We start from the raw sequence: 22,388 nt of genomic DNA, 5'->3' as shown, positions 1-22,388 counted from the left end.
AAAGGAAATAAAAGGAAGTTTTTATTTTGTTGAAAACTTTCCTTTTATGTTGGTTTTAAAGAGAGTTTTAAAATTTTAAAATCTTTCCTTTTATAGCTTTCTACAAAGGAATAAAAGAGAGATTTGAAATCTTTCCTTATTTGTAGTTATCCATAATGTGAAAGAAAGATTTAATTTTTTTATAAAACTTTCTTTTCTTGAAACCATGTTTTATTTTAAATCTTATCTTTTATAGATATCCATAAAAGGATTTAAAAGAGAGAGTTTTTAATTTATAAAGCATTCCTTTTAGAACTATCCACAAAAGAGATTTTTAAAAGAGAGATTTTAATTTTTTTTTAAAATCTTTCCTTGCTTGGAGAACAAGCATGTGGCCGGTCATGACAAGAAGAAAAGAAAGTTTGAATTTTTTATTTTAAAACTTTGATTTTTAGTCATTGGCAAGGAATAAAAGGAAGTTTTAATTATGTTTAAAACTTTCCTTATTTGCCAAGACCAAGAAATATAAAAGAGAGGGTAGAGGTACCTCACCTCACAACAATACATCTTCTATTCCTCTCCTCTCTTCCTTGGTGGTGGTCGGCCTTTACTCTTTCTCTCTTCTCCTTTGTTTTCTCTCTTGGTGGCCGGTAGCATATTGGTGTGGAGATCCATTGATGGTTGGTTGCTTGAAAGAGAAGAAGAAGAGAAGGAGGTTCTCTTGTCTAGCATCCCTTGGAGGAAAGTTGGTGGTCGAACTTCATCATCTCTTGGAGAAAGTTGGTGGCCGAAACTTGAAAGGAAGAAGAAGGCTTGGGTGGATTCTCGTCTTGGAAGATCGTCGCCTACACGACGCCCGAGATAAGAAGAGAAATATAATAGAAGATTAAGAGGTCTATAAGTTACAAGAGGTATAAATAATTATAAGTTTCCGCATCATAACTAGTGCATCCTTTTGTATAGATCTTGTAAAACCAAACACAAGAGGTTATCGATTTTAATTATCGTTTTTGTTATCGATTTTCGTTTCGATTTCATGTTTCGATAATGTGTTTCTATTGAGGTCTCTATTGTTAAACCTTGTTTACTGTGAGAAGTTTAAATATTCGATTTCTTTGAAAGATTTTGTCTAGGCAGTGATGGATGATCCCATACCCAAGAAGGCCTAGTGCCTCACCATGTTTGACCTGGAAGCCAATCCTTGAAATAGATATTTGATCAACTTCTTAATATGGTTTAACTTAGGATGATTACATCGGTTAAACTTGAAGTAAGAATGTTAAGTTTCGTTCCCAATTTAAGTTTAACTCCTAAAGGAAAAATTTGGATTAATAATGTTAAGCATCGTTTGCAATCCAAATTTAACTTTAGTAGAACACATGGGTAGCTAGGATAGTTCTATGCTTGTACAAATTTTTGTACAGGGGAACTAGGACGGTATTCCGAGTAGCAACCAATACATTTGTCTATTTATGTTTGCATTTTTTCCTAATTTAATCCAGGTTATCATTGCATCAAAAAAGGGGAGATTGTTGATGCAGTTTGCACTAATGATCTAACTCAGGTTTTGATGAATGACAAGTAAGTTGAGTTAGGTTTTGTTGTGATCTAACCACTTGATTAAGTGAGCAGGAGAAATCCAGATAGGTTGACGGGCTAACCAGATATTTGGTAGAAAATCCAGCTTGGTCAACGAACCGATCGGATAGCTGGTACGAAGTCTAGATAAGTCACGAGCTGACCAGATATCTTATGAGAAGTCTAGCTAAGTCAACGGGCCGATCAGATAGCTGGCATGAAGTCCAGACATGTCAATGGGCTGACTGGATATCTGGCAATGGTAAGTCAAGATAAGTCACTAGAGGAGAGTGATCTTGTGAGGACGCATCCCGGTTGAGGGACAGTAGGCGTCGGTCCAGTTTAGGTCCATTTGAGATCCCTAAACTGAGACATTAACTAGTTTCTGGTCCTGGGAGGACAAGAACTAATTATTACTCTTTATTATTAATTATTATCCTAATACTTGTGTTGTAGGTTATTTGGACTAACATTGTTTTGCAGGATAAAGGAGAAAATTTGCCTTCGGATGAATATTATCCAAAGGCACCTTCAAGCAGTGAAGGTGACTTTGTACTGTTCATAGAAGGAGCCTTCCATGGCTATGGAAGGCGCTTTCCGCAGGATAAATTTTGGACGCGATTGGAAATAAGTGTCGGGCTTCTCGGGATCAAATTTACAAGGTTGAAGGCGCCTTCAACAGCTATGGAAGGCGCCTTCCATGCCCTATTTAAGGCCGTCTCGAGAAGGTGTTAAAAGAACACTGATATACGAGCTTCTATGCATCTGTTTGAGCTTTTGACCGCTTCAGGCTTCTGTTATGACTCTGCTGCAAAGCTACTACTCCCAACGACTGTTCCGAGGACTTCCGATTGCGGCCGGTAGACCGACAATGACACACAAGTGCTCCCATTTCGATCCTTAAGTGTTGATAATAAATTTTGTTTGTGTACTTAATTTTTGCAAAAGGACAAAGGACAAGTGCAGTGTGTTGCACTTGTTCAAATCCTTTTTGTACTCGATTCCCTCTTCCGGAGATACCGAAAGAGGTTTTAGTGGATTACCCATCGATAGGTTCGTAGGACTGGGTCTTGGAGTAGGAGTCGCCGAAGGCTCTAAACTAAGTAAACCGACTGTGTTTTCTTGTGTTTTTTGTTGTCGATTTCTTATTTACTTTTCGCTGCATTCACACTCGTGATTTTAAAATTGAGAAAACAAGTTTTTGAAAACCACGTGATTCACCCCTTCCCCCCTTTCACGTACATATCGATCCAACAAGTCTAGGTGACCAGATACTCGCAAGGAGACCTGAAACAGATCAGAGTTACTGGATGCTTGCGGGAAAGGTCCGGAGCAAGTCACGACGACTGGATGCTCGCGGGAGGCCTGATGCAGATAAAGAGTGATCGAATGCTTGTTAGAAAGGGCTGGAGTAGGTCATGGTGACCGGATACTCGCGGGGAGGCCTGAAGCAAGTCAAGAATAACCAAATGCTGACGGGGAGGCCCGAACCATGAAAGTAATGATGGTCATTCGTTTGAAGAGAGACTTGTCGGAATATAATTAAAATTTCATATTAGAAAGATATGAAAAAAAATTATAGATTTAAAAAGATATAAAATATCTCGACATGAGATCTTTTAGATAGAGTATAAAAATAAAGATACGGTGGTTTAAATCTAAAATGAATAATATCATATTAGAGACATATGAATTTTATTTTAGACACAATAAATTTTATTTATGTGACAAAAACAATGCATCTCACGTTTTATTTATGATGGTAAAAAGTGAATACGTTCGTCCCCAGCGCCCCTGCCAACCCGTCCAGGGCCAACACGGAGGAGGTAAATTACGGGCGGCTACTAGCCTTTGGAATAGTGACTAACACATAAGAGAGATATTTATTCGAACTCCAGATCTTATGATGATAACATCTCATGTGCTAACCACTAGATCTATCCGAGGAGACATCTCGCTTTTTATTTATGAACATTAATAAGTTAAGTTTATTAGCGTTTAATTTTTTTATTATTAAATAAATATAAATAAATTTTATCATCCGGGGGTGTTTGTGGAGAAAAAAACGTGCTTATTTGTTACCTTTAAACATTTTTTTTTTTTTTTTGACAATTGACTTAATAAGTTTTATAAAATAAAATATTTCTGGAAAAGCAGATTTTTATGGTGATCGCCCAGCCCTATATATACATGCACTTTCTCCCCGAAGCGGTATTGATAAAGCCTATTCTCTCGCCGCCTCTCCATCCCCTGTTTCTAGCTGCGGCGGCGTCGCGAGAAGCTTCGCCCTCATCTCCATCTCGGGGTTCGCCGGAGTGGTGGAAATAATAGGAGCTCAGATGGCCCATCCGAGTGCCTTTCGTGGAGACGAGACGGATCGGTCCCAAGATTCGAGCGGGCGGCGTCTTTATAATCCCTACCAGGACCTGCAGATTCCCTACCGCACCCTCTACGAGATCCCGACCTCGCCGGAGTTCCTCTTCCAGGAGGAGTCCCACGCCCAGCGCCGCTCCTGGGGCGAGAACCTCACCTACTACACCGGCATAGGGTACCTCGCTGGATCCGGCGCCGGCGCCTCCATCGGCCTCCGTCGCGCCGTCCTCTCCGCCGAGCCAGGGGATACCCTCAAGATCCGGGCCAACCGCATCCTGAACTCCTGTGGTCAGGACGGCCGTCGGATCGGCAACCGCGTAGGCGTCATCTGCCTCATGTACGCGGGGTTGGAGAGCGGGATGGTGGCTTCGAGGGATACGGACGACTGGGTCAACAGCGTAGTCGCCGGGCTCGGTACCGGTGCCCTATTCAAGGCTGCTAATGGTCCCCGATCGGCAGCAGTTGCTGGTGCCATCGGAGGCTTGATGGTTGGAGCTGCTTTCGCTGGCAAACAGGTTTTGAAAAGATATGTTCCTATCTAAGGTTCTATCTCTTCCTTCCTCTCGCTTTTAGATATTTGAGCCCTGAATTATGGATGAATCTGTGATATTTTTCCTCAATTTTGACCCAAACACATAACGTAAATGGCCGGAGGGTCGTAGACATTTTTCCCCCAATAGTCTTTGGTAAAACAGTCCAGTCATATGATCTGGAGTAACTTTTGGAATTTGTAAAGTTTGTCATCTGGTTTCTGTATCGTGAATTAGGAGCTTGATCAGTCTATGTTTGCCTTTTCTTTATAGTAAATTAGAATGGGAGAATAGCATCTGATATCCTGCATCCAAGTCTGTATCCTTCAATATGTTCAATTCCTATGAATTTGCAATAACAATGTTTCAAATAGTTGATATGTGAGCCATTAAAAATATCAATTGTTTAGGTCGAAGATGCTGCTTAATATATGTAGAACAAAGTAATATTGTGAGCCACAGAGTATGAAACACATAGTATTAGCAATCTATATGAATCAACAATTTAGAACATATCACATATATAACATGCATATAACTGAATGCATACAAAGCAAGTATTTAATTAACACTTATAAGCTAACCATCCTTCTAAATATTTCACAATCACAAGAACTAATTCTCTGAGAAGAAAAACAATACAAATATGTTATTTGAAAAAGTTTTAAAGCAAGTATGAATTGGTTTTAAATGGTCAAGAAGAAGTATAATTCCAATTTTAATGGCATCAATGGCTGCTTGGCCCTGCATATTGAAATCAACTGCATATATAGGTGATTACATATGCTATATGTGATATTTGCTGCCTTGCCAAACACCTAGGCGGTCGTCTAATCTTACATTTAAAACAATCATCTAAAAGACACCACATATGATGTGTGATGTGTTCCCTGGTACAAATGTTTAGGCAGCTCATATAATGCATTCTAAAACCATGTTGACTTATATTTTGTTATGGTTCATGCATTGTTTTGTTCCATCTTTAATGTTCAGTTATTTTGGAGCTGGGAGGTACCAGTTCACGTTGTTCTTCATTTGTCATGAAGAACCATCACCTTCTGCTAAACTGCAGAAGATCATTTTTGGAGCAGTTTAAGACTAGTTTTCAGTCAGTATCTTCTACGATACATGTTGATAATTTTATCTTATCATTTTTAAATTTTAACAAACAATTACTAGTTTTATTTTTGTGCTTAAAGTTCCATGTAACCTGTAATGACATCTCTTATTTGTGGATTTTGTGACATGTAGTGCTTTATTAGACGACCTAACTGGATTATTTATCGTTCTGAAATTGATCTTTACTAATCGAATGAGTCTTCTCCATTTTTGCTTGCATTTTTCTGTCCTCCCATCCAATGTTCCTCATTGAAGCTTCTACTATGTGGCATTCTGTTTTGATTTTCTATTTTATGAAGTTGTGGTTCATGGGACAATTTCATTCTTCAACTATATTCGGCAAGTACTAGATGATTATTCAGTTGTTTGTCCTTCAAATTTTAGGGTTATATTTAATTGGCCCACTTTTGTTCATTTGTTGGGATGGCAAATTATTTTTTGAGTGATGCTTTGTTTAATCAATTTTACAAATGAGAAAGATGGATTATGTGGAATTTGATTGTTTTGTAGTTTGTTATAAGACAAGGGAATTCGTTCGCTCAGCTTCGTGGAAACTTTCCTTCCACTTCCCCAAAGGAAAGAAGTTTCATCATTCATCTCTTAGGTTTTGCTTACTTATGAGGATAAAGAGTGGGCTATGGGATGGAAGATATACTTGAAGGTTTTCTTAGGTCATGCTAATACTTTCATGTGTGCTCACAGAACCAGCCGCCAATAGTTTATAACGTATTTCATATATCAGATCAATATATATATAACATAAATTTAGCAAAGAATTCTCAAAATTGAAAAATAAAATTTAAATACAAAACATATATAACAAAACGTACCCAACAACCTTTATAAATACTAGTCTTTATAAATACTATTGATCGTGCACACATGGGCGAGGCCAATACAGAGAAAGATTTGGGTGAGGCCAGTACAGAGAAAGATTTGAGGGAAAAAGAATTATTTTATATAAAATAGTTTTAATTTTTAAGTATTATTTCTATTTTAATTTTATTTTTTTTAGTATACTTTGATACTTTTATAATTTTATACATCTCTAGGAATACTTATAAAAAAAAAATTGAGGTGGGGCAACTCCTATCAAAGCTATATATGATTTCACTCTTGTTTACGTGTAATATAATATATAAACACGTGCAAATGATAGAGTATCCTTTATAAAACTTGGGTAAGTAACATACTCTTTTTGATAAAAAAAATAATTTAATATCATATATCTTAGCTAAAAGAAATTAAGAAAAATATGCTTTTTAATATTGTCTGTATAAGGTATTTATAAAAAATTTTCTACTTATAATGTTGACAATTTTAAGATGTGAGATTAAAGAGAACTTTAGATTTTTAATTGATTAATGAAAAAATTTTTAAATAATATGCACAGTAGTTGAGTTTCGAACTCTAAATTTTCGATTGATTAATGAGAAATTTTTTTAATAATATGTCACAGCTGAGTCTCGAACTTTAGATCATGATTGTGGAGATTGCTAATAAATCTTGAAATTATTTTCGATATGAAAAGAAAAAGGATATTGAGTATCCACACTAGCTTTCCTATCCAAAATGTATAATTTAAGGTAAAAAATTACTTTATTAAATTTAGATATTCATTTTTCAATACACTATCTATCAGCTTCTCTATTTCTTCTCTCCTATATAATATTTAGGGAATGAAATCCATTCCCTAAATTTAGAGAAATACGGTTCATAAATGCATAATTTAGGAAATATATAGGGTAGTTAATGTAAAGATTTTTTAACTATTCTATCCAAAATTTAGGGTAAAATTTTTAAATAGACTATCTGATGTAGATGCTCTTATATAATTTTATTTCCGCTACATTAACAACCCCTAGTACCGGTCCCATGGATATGAATAGAGACACATACAGGTGGTTAGAACATTAAGTGTTTCTTTCTTCTTGTTAGTCTTAGCCCTTGTAATTGGGTCTCTATTAATATATAATTGATCATCATTAATATATAGAGTGAGTTAAACATGATCCATATCATAAATTTATTATGTAACTTATTGTTCTTCTTCTTTTACTCCATTTAGATTTTACCAAAGTTAATTAGTAGATATTCTTAATAAAATAGTAAAATTCTAAAATATAATTTAATTACTAATAGCTATATTTCAAAGTACAATATTTTATTGAACTACGAAATTGCGTCTTCAAGTTTAAGTTTATTTATACTATCGATACATTACAAGGTATGGAAGGGTACATTTGACGAAATTGATTGACGGATTTAAAGAATTTTGAATCGTGGAAATGATTCATGGATTTAAAGAATTCAATTATTTTAAATTAAAATTAATGTAATTATGGAAGCACTTATCAGATTTGAATTTTAAAATTAATGTAATTTTGTTTATGGATCTAAACAAATTTTAAATCACTCTAAATCAATTAATATATTTTTATAAGTCTTCTTAATATAATTATACATACAGTCCCTTCTAGGGATATAAATGAACCAAACGGTTCGCGAGCTATTCGGAACTCGATTTGGTAAAAAACTCGTTCGAGTTCGTTCATTTATCTTATCGAGCCGAGCTCGAGCTCGATTTCGAGCTCGACAGTTTTATCGAGTTGAGCTCGAGCTTAAGGATATTCGGCTCGTGAGCTCGCGAACATGTTCGTTTATAAGCTCGCGAGCCAAAAAACGAGCTTTAAAACGAGCCTTAAATCGAGCTTTAAAATGAGTCTTAAACGAGTCAAAAAAAAAAGAGTTTTAAAACGAGTCAAAAAATGAGCTCTAAAATGAGTCTTAAAATGAGTCAAAAAATGAGTTCTAAAACGAGTCAAAAATGAGTTCTAAACGAGACCGAAAATGAGTCTGAGCTCGCTTAACGAGTTAGGCTCGTTAACTTTGATAATCGAACTAATAACGAGCCGAGCTCGAACTGTTCGCGAGCCTGATAATTCTAAAACAAGTTGAGCTCGAGTCTTGTGATAAAAGTTCGATTCAAGCTCGAGCCCGAATATAACTTAAATGAGTTAATATGGTTCAAATTCGATTCGACTTGTTTACATCCTAGTCCCTTCTCTTATTATATTCATACACTCTTAATATATTTTTATAAGTCTTCTTAATGTAACCAGTAAACACGAAGAATAATCGTGTGCATTATTAAGGGTCAAACCAATCGTGGCAGTGAGTCATCCACCCCATTCATGGCGGTAAGTGTCGTTGACGAATGGGAACAGGAACGCCGCGTTCGTTGACCAGATTGGTCCCGACTCTGACTTCTGCTCCATCTGGACCGCCGGACGGATCTTGTGAAGACAACGAGGCGCACGTCCGAATCCCCAACCACATGTCGTCTAGATCCTTCCCCACCCTCTTAGATTTCCGTACGCGCTTAATCTGCACGTTTTAAATAGGCACCCTCCCCTCCCTCTCAGCCCTCGCCCTCACCCCACCCATTTCAAGTATTCCAACACAATCACCGAGGCGGCGGCGGCGGAGGGTAGTGTGATCATGCCTCACAGAGCGGCGCCGGCGAAGGGGCGGGTGACGGTGAGGGTGGGCGAGGAGCAGCAGCGGTTCGCGGTGCCGGTGGAGCACCTGAGCCACCCGCTGTTCGCCGCGCTGCTGGAGGAGGCCGCGGAAGAGTACGGGTTCACCCAGCCGGGGGCCATCGCCATCCCCTGCCCCGTCGACCACTTCCGCCGCATCGAGGAGTTGATCGAACGCCGCTACGGCGGCGCCGACCACCACCACCACCACCCCCACGTTCCTTTGAATTTACCCATTTGGAAATAAGTGTCCGTCCACAAAGACAACAGTGTACGAGTTGTTATGGCAAATCAATTTCCTATCGAATTTTAATTGTGTGTATTGATTTTTCCCCTTTTTTTTTGAGTGTGCAAAAATTTAAAATATAATAACAAATATTATCCCTTCACGCAATTGCACAGAAACATCAACGAAATTGCAGATCCGATTAATATTCACAAACCTAAAAATAATAATAATAATTTAAGACTCATTCTTAATCCGTATATATTTCTTTATATTCATTAATTTTCTATCCAAATCCTAAATTATATTCACATTGAATTAGTCCTATTTTTTAATATATATATATATATATATATATATTATTTATATTGTGTGAAAGTATCTTATTAGGAAAGGAATTAAGTTCACTTATATTAACTCAACTAGAACTACTCGCTTTTCTAGTTCTTTTAAATTTGACAAGTGAGATTAAAATGGTAATTAATGATTTTTTTAATAAAAATAGAAAATTATCTAAAATTATTTATTTTAGTAACTAAGAGACGCTTTCTAATAATAAATTTATTTTATTTTATTTTTAGTAGGGTTTTAATAAGCATATTCTAGGGTTTTTGGCCTTTTTTTTTTTTTTTTTGGGATTTATTTTCCTATTCTTCTACCCTTTTCGGTATTTTAACTCTCATGCCTCTCTCCGGCTGCCGCCCCCCTCTCCGACGGCCGAGGCCTTCACCAGAGTGATGGCGTCGCCCTCCGAATCCGAGACAAGCATCGCCCTCTTCCTCCGCAAGACTCTTCGCGCCGTGCTCTCTTCCCGCATACCCCGCCTCCGGCCCGGCCCCCGCCCTTCCGCCGACCGACGCTTTCTCCTCGACCTAGGCGACCTCCCCGCCCCGATCGAGCACCATGGAACCTTCTCGGACCCCTTGGTCGTTGACATCCTCCTCACCCCGCGCGGGGAGGACGCAGAGGCCGGCGCCTGCGAGAGCGTCGTCGAGCGCTGGACCGCGCAGTGCGTGCCCTGGAACGCCGCCGTCCCGCACCAAAGTCGATATAGCTCGTTCCAACCCTGGACCTATAGCGGTTCGGCGATTCTGCTTAGATCCATCATCGCGCTTCTGCGGCTCCTCCCTGCTCATCGGATCTTCCGCCTTTTGTGCTCCGTCGGCCAGCGTTGCAACTACGATCTCGGATATCGAGTCTCCTCCTTTGCGGCACCATTTTCCAGGGCGGAAGAGGCGAACTTGAAGAAGTATAGCTTCGCACCGGTCGACACCCTCGCTGGCCAGCTGACCGTTTCGGTGCAGTACCGACCTAGCCTCTCTGGTTGCGGCCTCGTGAACTCCTCCCATACGCCGCCGATGATCATATCCGATTACATCGGCAGTCCGGCCGCCGATCCCATTAGGACTTTCCCTGCTACGCTGCCTGATTGGGCGTCTCTCCCCAATACGTCCCAGCATTCATCTAGGGTCATCCGGCCATTGGCGGCGGTGACTCCATGCGATCGCCCACATACCTGGAACACTGCGCCGATGGCACATCACCCTCTCAATCCCACGCGGGATCGGATTGGTGAAGTAGGACCGTCGCCGTCCGAGCATTACTTCCGCCCGGTGCCGAACCGGAGGCAGCTAAGCGATATGAAGGGAAATTTCAATTTTGATGATGTTCGTGTCTCCCTGCCGTCCTCTTCGCCTCCAACACTTGGTGGCCATTGCCTACAATCCAGATTGCACATGGAAACAACACCGAGGAGCATACCTTCAGATACTGTCAAGAACCTTTTGCCACCTCTATCTCCTAGAAGCGCAAGGCCTGAATCTTCGAGCCAGGAGTCTCCTTGGAAAAGTACTTCTTTGAGGAAGTCAGAAGGGAAGAGTGCAAGAGACATCTACTCAAACTTGCATACGCACGCCGCAAATAAGGTAACATGGAGTCCTCGTTTTCCTTGACATTTTTTATGGATTGAAAGGCGATACTCTTATTTCATATTTGATAGATCATTCTTGCTCTTTTTTGAGACGTTTGCAACCCCAATAATCTCTGTAGAAACAGTATAAGATCATAGTGTAGTACCAGATAATCTCGTTTCTAGTAATTTTTCTACTAATATAGAAGATGTGCATCTTCGTTGGGGACAAATCCTGCGTTTCAGTTTTTTTTTGCCTATCACAAGATTTTATCATCTTGAATCCTCTGACTCATTTTGCATACTATATGCACATCAAAAACTATATTAGTTGTTTTTGAACATATCCATACTATCTTGATCCATTTTCTCTCATTTTAATATCATTTGATGGAACAACCCTAATTGCTCTCTGTTAATGTTTTTTGCTACATCTTTCTAACTTAACATTCTTGTTTTTTCTATAGGAAATTTTTGTGTTGTTTCCTTATTCAGATAATTGCATTCAGGCACTAGCAACTTGAATGAATACTCAATATTCCTATCTAAATCACATCTAGCATTTTTGTAAGTAGCCCTATCGAACAAATGGTCCAGACTTGTGTGGCTTACTTATACCCAAGTCTCAGTATAATAAAAGTAGAAAACCAATAGATTTTATTGGCATGGTTTAGTTGTAAACAAGGATATAGATAATTTTGTATCACACTTTTTAAATTGATACGGTGGGTATATTCAAAAGAGACCTATAGATTCAATGGGTAGAATAGTTGAAATGATTCGAGTGAAGAGTGTGGTGAGTAGAGAGAGACTAAAGATTGCAAGTCGATATAGCAAAAAGTGGTTTAACTAATCTGATCATTTCTAATGACATTGATGTTGTGCAGATCAATGTGAAGACATAAGATTCATGTAATCAATCTCAAATAGTTTGGATAATCATAGCTTGATAACAAGAACGACGCGGGCAACTTTCTGCCCTTTCTATAATTGTTGTACTCATAGAATAGGGACCTGCAGCAATGAAGGGAACTTAGTGTATCACAATATGTGAGATGTATCTGACAGCAATACAGTGTAATATGATCTAAAGTATCTCTAACTTGGATGCAATCCTCCTTCCTTCATTTCAAAATAAAAGTTTAACAATCATGGATTGTTTTTCTGTTTTCAGTATTGATTTACTTTTTAGTGCTCCAGTAGCATGCTGACATGTTCGATCCCTTGACTTTGTGAGAAAATGATCTGCATACTGTTTCAGCATGAATATTCTCATTATACATTCGTTGGCTACTATCTTTTAATTTACTAAACCTAGAAGTTATTCTATGATAATGTGTGAAGTTAGAATAAAAATTGCTAAAGGTAATTCTTATCTACTTTTAGGGTGTTAAGGATGGTCGGGATGATTCGGGAAGATATTCAACTTTGCCTTATGGTGGTTCAAATAGGCATGGGTTTTCAAGAAGCTCAAGACGATTCTCAATGCAGGATGATCCTGACGATACTGATTTCTCTTGCCCATTTGCTGTAAATGATGATGCCACATCAGATTCTCATACAAGGTGATTCTCAATTTTTTTCTTCTTATGATTGTAGTATGGTTATTTGAGTTATCTTAGAGAATTGTTTAACAATCTTATTTTCCTTTTCAAACTTTTAATCCCTGATACTAATGAGGATGCTGTCTTGTTCTCAGTGTGTTTGTGATACTTTTCTGATTCAAATTCCTTTGTTTCTTGATTAGAGTTTTCCTTGTATGCTTTGGCTACCACGTACTTTTTTTATTGGTTAATGTAGTGAAATCTTGATTGATTGATGCCTTGTGATTAGTTTAATACGTAATATACTGGCTCGTAAATTGGAAATGATATTTGCTTGCAATATCAGATTGATTGCAATACTGAAAAAGGTTAACCCAGAATTTGGCCTGGTAGACCTGTAATAGTTGGTGAGTACTGTAAGGGATTATAAGTCCTCTTTGCTACTATTCCATCATTTATCATAAGAACAATCCTTGATGTAAAACCTGTATTGATCTAAATTACAAACTGCAACACCAATTGTTCTATGAGGTATTATACTTCATGAAAACTCCACAAACACATGAGTTTACGGGACTTTTTGCATTATTTTCATTGCTATAATTGTGGATTATGAGGTTATTTGATAGTTAAACTAGAATTCTAGTTATGTGTGAAGACATTATGGTTTTCAGCTGATAATTCTGTGTTTGTTTCTTCTAAGTTGTGAATTCTAATCTGATGGAACGTTGCCAAAAGTTATGGAATACAGAATTCTAAGTTGTGAATTCTGTCATGTGCTCAAATTCAATCAGTTTGCGGGAACGAAAGTCATGTTGATGCTTGATCTTCGGTATAGAAGGTGTTTTGAAGGAATCAAGGCAAGTATTTAAGATATCAACATAAGCAATTATGCAAGCCAAACTAGCAAGTGTGGGAGAAAGTAGAGAGAAAAATATAGCTGGGGTTTAAAAGGATTTGGCTAGGGACTTAAGTGTTATCTCAACATGATTTAACTCGGTTGTGTTTCGGTTTAGGTAAGTTAATTGTGAAAAACCTCTTGAAAATTGTGGAATCTTGACTGTAGTAATCAACCGTTAACATAATCCTTGTGAACTAATGCATTTTCTCGTTATCTTCTAATGGACAGGAGCTCTGATGTGAAGGAAGCAGAGTGTTCTTCGTCGCATAAATCACAGCAGGCGTCTGTTGGAGTTCTTGTCCGCATGTTAAAGACCGCACCTCCACTTCGCCAGGATCAGAGTTATGCGCGGCAATCTTCGCATTTAGCTGGAGAAGTTAGTTCGAGCAGTTCTGTCTTAACTAGGAAAACATCTGATGCACTGGATGAACTCCAAAGCTACAAGCACATAAAGAACTTTCTTCTTTCAAAGAGCGGGGCTACGACGAAGTTACAAGACTCTCTCGTAGAGAAGTGCTAATTTATACGAAGATAGGTAGGCGCGAAGGTCAGTCATATCAGAGCTGCCCCTAGGAGTCGTTCTTATGCATATAGTGGTTCATTTCCAGGGAACTTGAAACTTCAACCAATTGTTTCAAACTCTCTACTTTTCGGAGTGTTCCAGCAAACAAATCTTTCTCGTGTAAATAAATATTTAGTCATACCAAACTCTAGGGTTCTTTATTTTTTATGTCAAATTTCTTTCTTGTGAAAAATGAATGAAAATGGAAGAAAGAGGACACGAGTTGAGTCCCTCCTCAATGGGCTTGAAGTTTCATTCTCGTGCCGCAAATCTATCATATGGTTACCGGCTCGGCTATGCCCTAAGGGTTTGAAGTATATTCTCGATCAATCATAAGGTGAGTAGTTGTGCTCCTATGTAAAGAGTTTTGGGGTAAAAGTTTTTAGAAAGATCTAAAAAAATCAAACAGATTCGTGAATCGAATGGGCACATTTAGTTAGAAGGGTCCTAAAACCTAATCAACAAACCAACCCTGGAACCTCTGATACTTCTTTAAGTTAGATCTAGGTATCCTCGACCTAAATCCCTGAAGACTCGGGAACGTGGTCCTATTGTCTTATTATTATTATTATTTTTTTGTTTCTTTTGTTCTTCCCCGTGAAGATTCAAAACGTCAAAATCGCACTAAATTTCTCAATGAGCAGACAGACAAATGGAGCACAGCCACAGTGACGTGAACCAAGAACGAAGACAAAATACAGCAGAAAACAAGAGGCAAGATAACAGAATTTGTATGGCCGTCGGAAGAAAAAAGATGAGACTTTTACTGCGCCACCTTTCTCGTCGCCGCCTACCACCAGTAAGTGCAGTGGAGTGCAGGGCAGGGCAGGGCGGTGAAGGCTGAGCTTTTTTGGGTTGAAAAAGGTTGGATTTTTATGGAGGAAATGAAGGGAAAATTTTTGGAGTTTCAGATCTTGTAGATGATTAGGAAGCAGGGGAGCACCGCCCGGGGATCCAACACCACGAGCTCGTCGTTGCCCAGGCTCACCGAGTCGGCCTCGGAAGAGTTTGGGGGGTCCGCCTCGCCCCTCACTCGCCCGGCGATGACTCGGCACAGCAGCATCGCGCTGCGGCCGGAGACATCGGCGCCGCCGCTTCCGCACGCGTGCGCGCCGCCGCTGCCGGAGAAGGTCCGGACGCCCTTCAGCTTCCCCTGCGCCGACCATGATACCGTGGCGTCGTACACGCCGCCGCAGCGTCCGGAGGGGCCGTAGTGGAACCGCATCATCTCGTTGCCGTCGGCGGCACAGCGCGCGTCGGCGGACAGGGCGCGGGCCGCCGCGCGGCGATCCTCGAAGCGGGCCAGCGTGCGGGCCGGGTTGTGGACCCGGAAGAGCATCTCTATCTCGCCCGGGAACGCCGCGGCGGCGGTGTCGGAGGAGGACCAACTGGTGAGGAAGATGAGCTCCACCACCCGCCGGGACGAGTGGCCCGCCGGAAGCTCCGAGAGCGTCGGGAAGCCTACAGTGCGGCGCGTAGCGGGCTCCACTGCCCGGCCCCCCGCCGGCGACGAAGAGGGAGAAAGGTAGGAGCTCTTCTTGGCCTTTTGGCGGGGCCTCGTCGGCTTCTTGGGGAGCGAGGAAGAAGAGGAATGGTATTTGGGGAAGAGAAAGACGGCGTCTTTGACCGCGCGGGAGGAATCGGCGCAGGAGGCTGCGGAGAGAAGCTGCTTCCTGGACGACGACGAAGATGGCGGTGGCGGCGCAGGGTAGACGACGTCGTCGACGGCCTTAGACTTGCAGCGGAGCGATTTAAACCAGGCCCCCCTCGTCATTTGACGGCGGCGGCGGCGAGAATTGAGAGAAGAGAAGAGAGAAGATTTGGGAAGGGTGGAGAGAAAGGCGGCTTTAATGGTGGTTTTTGGTTGAGCACTCGCAGGGGGGATTCTCCTTATAGTGAAGATTAATTAAGGATGAAATAGGAGAATATTCAAATTTGGCATGGGATAAGTGTGTATCGTGGTCAGCTTTAGAAAGAATTGATGATTATTGACGAAGATAGTGATATTGCCTGATTTGTTGTAGTTATTTCCTTAAATATTTTGTAAAATTTAGTAATAACTTCTAGTTAATGCTATTATAACTAGCGTGTACTATTGCGTAGGTAATATATATAATACATAAATAGAAGTAAATTTTATAAAAGTAAATATTTTTATCAAGTAATTAAATAATATTATTTAATGATATTATGATTTATTCTCATATTTGATCTTATCTTTAAAAAATAAGTTAAGAAAAATATATTTTCTAATATCACCAGCCCAATGTATTTATAGAAATTTTTACGCTCTCGTTGTTAATTTTAAAATATGGGACTAGAGAGAATAAGAGAAAATTATTGATAAAAAATTCTCAATAATATATCTCAGTTGAGTTTCAAACTCTACATAAATTTCAAACTCTACATCCCATTGATTAATAGAAAAATTCTTAATAATACGTCACAGTTGAGTCTCGAACTCTAGATCCTTGATTGATTAATGAGAAAAATTCTTAATAATATCGTAACTAAGTCTTGAACTCTATATTCCTGATTAATGCGTCTATAGAAATTAATAGTAATCCTTACAATTATTTTCATTGTGAAAAGGAAAAAGACATTAACATAATTTAATTTTGAGCTTCACCAAATTAATTAAGAGTTAGTTAGTAAAGGATCCAGATTTTTCATAAAATAGTAAGATAATTATAGTACAAAGTCGATTACGCTTATTCCAGATGTTTCTCACAGTCCGTCCCCAGATTATATGAATGGAAATAAATCGGTCAGCTTATAATCGACCATCAAATTGACTAGAGGTAAAAGAGGTTTTTTTCATAAGGGCATGTGTCCATCGAAAATTAATTCCTTGTCCCATTGTAAAAAGTATGTCACCCTCTATACACTTAGACATCCTATGAGAATAGTTTTATTATAATAATATATGCATGAATGATTGCTCAATAGATTTTGGGATCAATTTTCAGCTGATATAAAATATCTCGTTGGATGCCTAACCTTCCCATGCAAATGACAGCTACGCTAAACCAAATATCTTCCATAATTTACCCTCTTTAGAAAATGTGGGGTTATCCTTTATAGGTCTTAACTATTATAATCTCATGTGCCAGAGTGATTGTTTCAATAGATCTTGCCATCAATTACTAACGGATGCTAAATGCTTTATGGTGTGTCTGATTTCACTCATATCATTGTGCTAAAGTAAATGTTTCTCATAATTTATCCTCTTTTAGATAGTCTGAGGCTGCTATGAAAACACTCTCACAGCGATGACTTCATATTTTGCTTTAATATTATAATATATAAAATCTATTGCATGTGCCTTTTGTACACATGATTTAATATAAGTAATGATTTAATATAAGTAGATCCTAAACTTGACTGTACTATTAATGGAGAAAAAACTCCATCTACTATCCAAAGGTGAATCTTTAAAATGAACTATACTCCTCGTGACCTATTCCACTAGTGCACCGATGATGTTATTCGAGTCCATGTGGAATTGATCTAGCTCATCATATAATAGAAGATAAATCTTTTAATACTAGCATAATCTAATGGTCTCGACTACTCTTGGCTCTATTATCTTTCAACCTCAATCTCTAATATTCGATATATGTAGGTACACATAAATATTTCATATCAATAATGAAATACAATCATAGAGCTGGTAATTGTACAGCAATCAATGAGGAGAGCTTCAAGACCCGTACAGTGTGTTTGTTAAAGAGTCTAGTAAGAACAGCAATCAATCAGAAGAGCTTCAAGACCTCTACAGTATGTTTGTTAAAGAATCCAGTAAGAGCCTTTTAAAGTTGTCAAAATCATGCGTTCTTCAAATATCATCAAGCATGCACTTCCCCATTGGCTTTACCATCATGATCAATACGCATTTCCCCGAGCCTTGAGGGTTTTCGGCATCATGAATCATGAACAGAGGAATTAAGAGGGTTGTGATTTGAATGTGACTTCGAAGGAGGTGAAAAAGGACAGAAAAGGGTGGGTTATTTGTGCCAGGCTTTGTCCCCTCACGCCTACTACAAACAAATATGTTACATTGCCAAATCCATCAATAAACCCCAGTTTCTTTCTTCGACGCGTGCCCCTCGGAAATGCAGCTCCAAAGGCTCTTTTCTCACTCTCACATCACTTGCTTGCTGAGAGCCATCATTCCTGTCCTCGTTACATTCTCGACAAGGCCTTAGCTAAATACTTGTGTAATTAGTATGCAACTGTAGGCCTAAGCTAAATACTTGTGTCATTAGTATGTAACTGTGGGTCTATTGCTGGAAGCATAGTTTGTAAAATTATGACCTGATCCGGATCAGTAACGGATTATTACGGATTATTCTTGGATCGTGCAGGATTATTTTTTACAGTAGAATCGGAATAGAATCAATAGGATCTTAACATAGAATCGGTATAATCCTACGTTGTTTTTGTTAGGGATTGCTAATACGGAAACTTTAAGAGCTTATAATTTTTAACTTGGATTAAACAACGAGACCTATAATATATCAAATGGAATCTCATCCGGAAAACTATAGTTGGTTACCGGGTTTACTTGTAACCGGCAATTTTAGATCCAAAAAACATCGTTTAAATCTTATCAGGAGTCCAAAAGATTTTGTCTTTTTAAATTATTGACTATTTTATAATTTAGGTTATTTTAATTTTTGGCATAGTTAGAATTAGGATGTTAAAATTATTTAAACATCTATTTAGTTGTTTTTGAGTTATTTTTTTATCAATAATATTTTATTATTTCTTAAAAAAAAAAGATGAATTTTTTAATGCTTATTGTTTGGTATTATGTAAAATCAACATATCTAGAAGATTGTCTCCAACATTCATGTTCGAATCAAAGAATTAAATAGTTTCTGCTATATTAACTATTTTGTTGGTCTTTAAACTGGGCCGTCTTGTGAACCAAAAAATATTCTTGAGGTTGAATGCGATTATTATTATTGTGTTAGTAAAATTTTATACTATTCTATTTTGTGCTATGAAACTATAAATATTATTGAATGCTACATGGTAAGAATGATAGTTAAATTTCTAGTAAATTTAAATTTATACATATAATAATGTCATATGTGATATTGAGTGTTAACAATTGCATGTATATATAAAATTATTAATCTATTTATATGCAAATGAACTTTTTAGACATTTTATCTACTTATTAATTATGTATCATAAAATTTCAAAGGATTTTAATAGGATCATGTGATTCTACAATCCAATCCTACGTAAGATCATAATTTTGCAGATTAGGGCCATATGATTCTACAATACAATCTTGTGTAGGATCATAATTCTGCAAACTATGGCCGGAAGACCCTAGGTCTATATCTTAATGGCACATCTCTAGTTAGCATTGATCTAGTCTTGTGTGTTTTTTCTAGCTCACACCTTGGTTTGAACTCTTGTGCCTCTTTCAAGTTTCTTGGTTGTAACTAAGTTTGTTTCTCACCGCAAATAACTACTTCCTGTAGAGGATCATCAACATTCTGCATTTTGAATCTTGAGTTAATTTCCTCTTGAAGAAAATTTATGACAAGAGACATTCTGCAATATTTCTTGTGTTTGTGATGAGGTCATTGGAATCTTACACTAGATGAAATTGGTCGCATGGTCATTTTCTTCCATGGTACGGAAATCTTATCACCAAATTATCATCTAATACATTATTGTGTCAAGAAAGAGTACAGTTATTGTAATATCATTGATGGCCTGACCAAAGAGAGGTGAGGATCTACTATGTGTTTATGTCCTGCTAGAGGGGATGAATAGGCGATGCATCTAAATTCATCAATTCCTCACACAAAAACACAATTAAATTCAATAATAATTAGTGGTACAAGTGTGCTCGTGTAGGTTCGATTGATGATGTTAAGAATATGTGCAACGAAAATAAATACTAATACACCTTAACCCAACCAATGAAATGTCACAAGCTAGCACTAAGTTAACCCTTGAGAGAGATTTCACTCGCAATTTTATCACCTTTCCATAAAGATGAAAAATCAAAGGCTAAGATTACTAAGAGATTGAGGATTGAATCCTTTCAATCCTTTTCCAATATCCTATGAAAAGGTTAATTTTTGAATCTCAAATCCCTAATTAACCTACGAAAAAGTCAATTTTTGACTTTACAATTTGGTGCACATGGTCAAACATTCACATTACCTCAGACTTTCACAGTGTAGCAATCCTATAGAGCTATGGTGTTCCAAGCAAAGATCTAGTGATGGATACTTCATTATTTGGGGCAAGTATTTACAGATGCAAACCCTTTTTACTTGGATAAACTTTGCAGCATTCACCAGTTGTTCTAGAGAGAATTCAACAAATTCACCTTAAGCTGGCATTTGGAATTCTAGTTCAAAGTCATCCAACTTAACACTCTTGATAATTTCTTTTTCAACTAGATGATAACAATACATTTAGCTTTAGTTTGCTCCTTTTTTTTTCCAATCTCTGGCAACCTCATAAGTATGTGAGTGGAGAATGTGGCCACAAGGAAAGAAAGAATAAGAGCAATGAAGATAAACAAGGTGCACATAACTAACATTGTTCTATTGAAACTTCATTATTTAGTTTGATAACTGAGTTTTGAAAATAAGACCACCATAGACAAAATGCACATAAGCTTTGGAGATGAATCAAAACTAAGTGAAGACGAAGAAGATATAAGATTTGTGTCAACTGTGAAGCATGTAGCAGCACAATCTGAGCAGGGTGAAGAAATATGTATTTTTTTTCTATTACCTTACAAAAAACCAGTAGCCTGAAAAAACACTAGCACATGAATGATTAATAAAGTGTATTCCACTTCAACAATTCCACTTCCAGGGCTTGTTTTCTTGGAAGAAAAGGCAAGGAATAGATTGAGAATGAGAGATAAATCAAAAGGATAGATTGAGAATGTGAGATTATTAGAAAAAAAAAAAATTTAAACATCCATCCTTCCAACACCTCCTCTCAAAATAGGATGGAAATCTAACTAACACTTGTTATTATAAAAAGTGATCAGCTTTCTTAATTCACATGTATTCAAGAAGACAACTCAAAATGATAATTCTTTTTCTATATCAATTTGCTAGAGGAAACCAGGCTACAAGCGCCCATGAACAGATGTGAAATTGGCACAATTTTGTTAAAGCAAGAAATTGTATACCAGCAAGCAATGGCATGGTTACAGTAAAGGCAACAAATAGAACACAATGAGAGCTTCTAAGACACCCAAGCATGCTCCAGCAATAACATCAAGAATAAAATGCCTACCAAGAAGGACGCGAGAGGCCGATGTTGCCGCTGACCAGATCGACACAATCCATGCCAAAAGCTCGACGAGATCTCCCCCATAGTACTGCTCAATCCAGCGGCGAGCGGGAGTGATAGGACCGTCCAGAGGAAGGACGCGTCGGAGTGAAGAAGAGGAGAGGCGGAGGAAAGTGGAGATAAAGAAGACGCGGGAGGAGTGACCGCTAGGGAAGGACCAGTGATCGACAGCGAAGGTGAGGCCCATGCCCTTGTTGTAGACGGGGCGGGGGCGGCGGACGAGGTGCTTGATGAGGCCGACGAGGAGGAGGTCAAGAAGTGATCCGAGAAGGAGGCCGAGGAGGAGCGGGTAGGCGACGTCGAATCCATAGGCGGAGGAGAGAGGGAGAAGGGAAACAGGGACGGGGAACCAGAAGCGTCCGTCGCCGGAGATCTCGAGGGCTTTGAGAAGGAGGCGGGGGACGGGGAGGCAGAAGGTGTGGATTCGGAGGGAGGCGGCGGTATCGAGCGCGACGACTCGGCGGAGGACGGAAGGCTGGGCCGACACGGCGGCGGCCTTGGGATCGTCGGCGACGGCCATTTAAGGCTCCCTGACTCGACCTGAGAATCACTGAAATCCCAATTCGACCATTTTTCTCCCTCTTTGTCATTATCGGGGCAATATGTCAAAACAGTCCCTCCATTTTCTGAATTTATAGAAAAGTCCATTTTCATTCCTTAGTCTACCCCTTTTTTGAATTTACAGTACCTCACCACCCCCTCCCTCGCTAGTCGAGTTAAGTAGATATTATTAGAGTGTCATTTTCTAAAAAAAGGACTTTAAAAGAAAATAATTTCA

General features: G+C 38.7%; 5 protein-coding genes across 6 annotated transcripts; 3 read left to right on the top strand and 2 right to left on the bottom strand.

Moving 5' to 3' along the window:
* Positions 1-3,773: 3,773 nt before the first annotated feature.
* LOC122040545 (mitochondrial import inner membrane translocase subunit TIM23-2-like) lies at positions 3,774-6,101 on the top strand. Its single transcript, XM_042599896.1, has one exon. The coding sequence runs from the start codon at positions 3,897-3,899 to the stop codon at positions 4,470-4,472; it is 576 nt and encodes a 191-aa protein (XP_042455830.1). The 5' UTR covers positions 3,774-3,896; the 3' UTR covers positions 4,473-6,101.
* Positions 6,102-8,796: 2,695 nt separating this feature from the next.
* LOC122040386 lies at positions 8,797-9,431 on the top strand. The gene is made up of 2 exons (XM_042599701.1): positions 8,797-8,918; positions 8,984-9,431. Exons 1-2 carry the CDS (start codon positions 8,797-8,799, stop codon positions 9,363-9,365), a joined length of 504 nt encoding a protein of 167 aa, XP_042455635.1. The 3' UTR covers positions 9,366-9,431.
* A 153-nt stretch (positions 9,432-9,584) lies between these two features.
* On the top strand, positions 9,585-14,422 carry LOC122040542 (autophagy-related protein 13a-like). 2 transcript variants are annotated; one of them, XM_042599893.1, is made up of 3 exons: positions 9,585-11,269; positions 12,640-12,818; positions 13,501-13,920. In XM_042599893.1, exons 1-3 carry the CDS (start codon positions 10,082-10,084, stop codon positions 13,511-13,513), a joined length of 1,380 nt encoding a protein of 459 aa, XP_042455827.1. In that variant the 5' UTR covers positions 9,585-10,081; the 3' UTR covers positions 13,514-13,920. The 2 variants fall into 2 exon arrangements, with proteins under 2 accessions (XP_042455827.1, XP_042455826.1); XM_042599892.1 differs by lacking the exon at positions 13,501-13,920 and adding an exon at positions 13,927-14,422 and having other exon boundaries at positions 9,918-11,269.
* A 745-nt stretch (positions 14,423-15,167) lies between these two features.
* Positions 15,168-16,034, bottom strand: LOC122040385. Its single transcript, XM_042599700.1, has one exon. It carries the CDS (start codon positions 16,032-16,034, stop codon positions 15,168-15,170), a length of 867 nt encoding a protein of 288 aa, XP_042455634.1.
* A 5,368-nt stretch (positions 16,035-21,402) lies between these two features.
* LOC122040543 (probable lipid phosphate phosphatase beta) lies at positions 21,403-22,190 on the bottom strand. The gene has a single exon (XM_042599894.1). The coding sequence runs from the start codon at positions 22,128-22,130 to the stop codon at positions 21,465-21,467; it is 666 nt and encodes a 221-aa protein (XP_042455828.1). The 5' UTR covers positions 22,131-22,190; the 3' UTR covers positions 21,403-21,464.
* Positions 22,191-22,388: the final 198 nt, after the last annotated feature.

This window comes from Zingiber officinale, chromosome 2A (assembly GCF_018446385.1).
Source record: "Zingiber officinale cultivar Zhangliang chromosome 2A, Zo_v1.1, whole genome shotgun sequence".
NCBI classification, from domain to species: domain Eukaryota; kingdom Viridiplantae; phylum Streptophyta; class Magnoliopsida; order Zingiberales; family Zingiberaceae; genus Zingiber; species Zingiber officinale.
The sequence above is the reverse complement of the archived record's forward strand: the minus strand, read 5'-3'. Positions and strand labels throughout refer to the sequence as shown.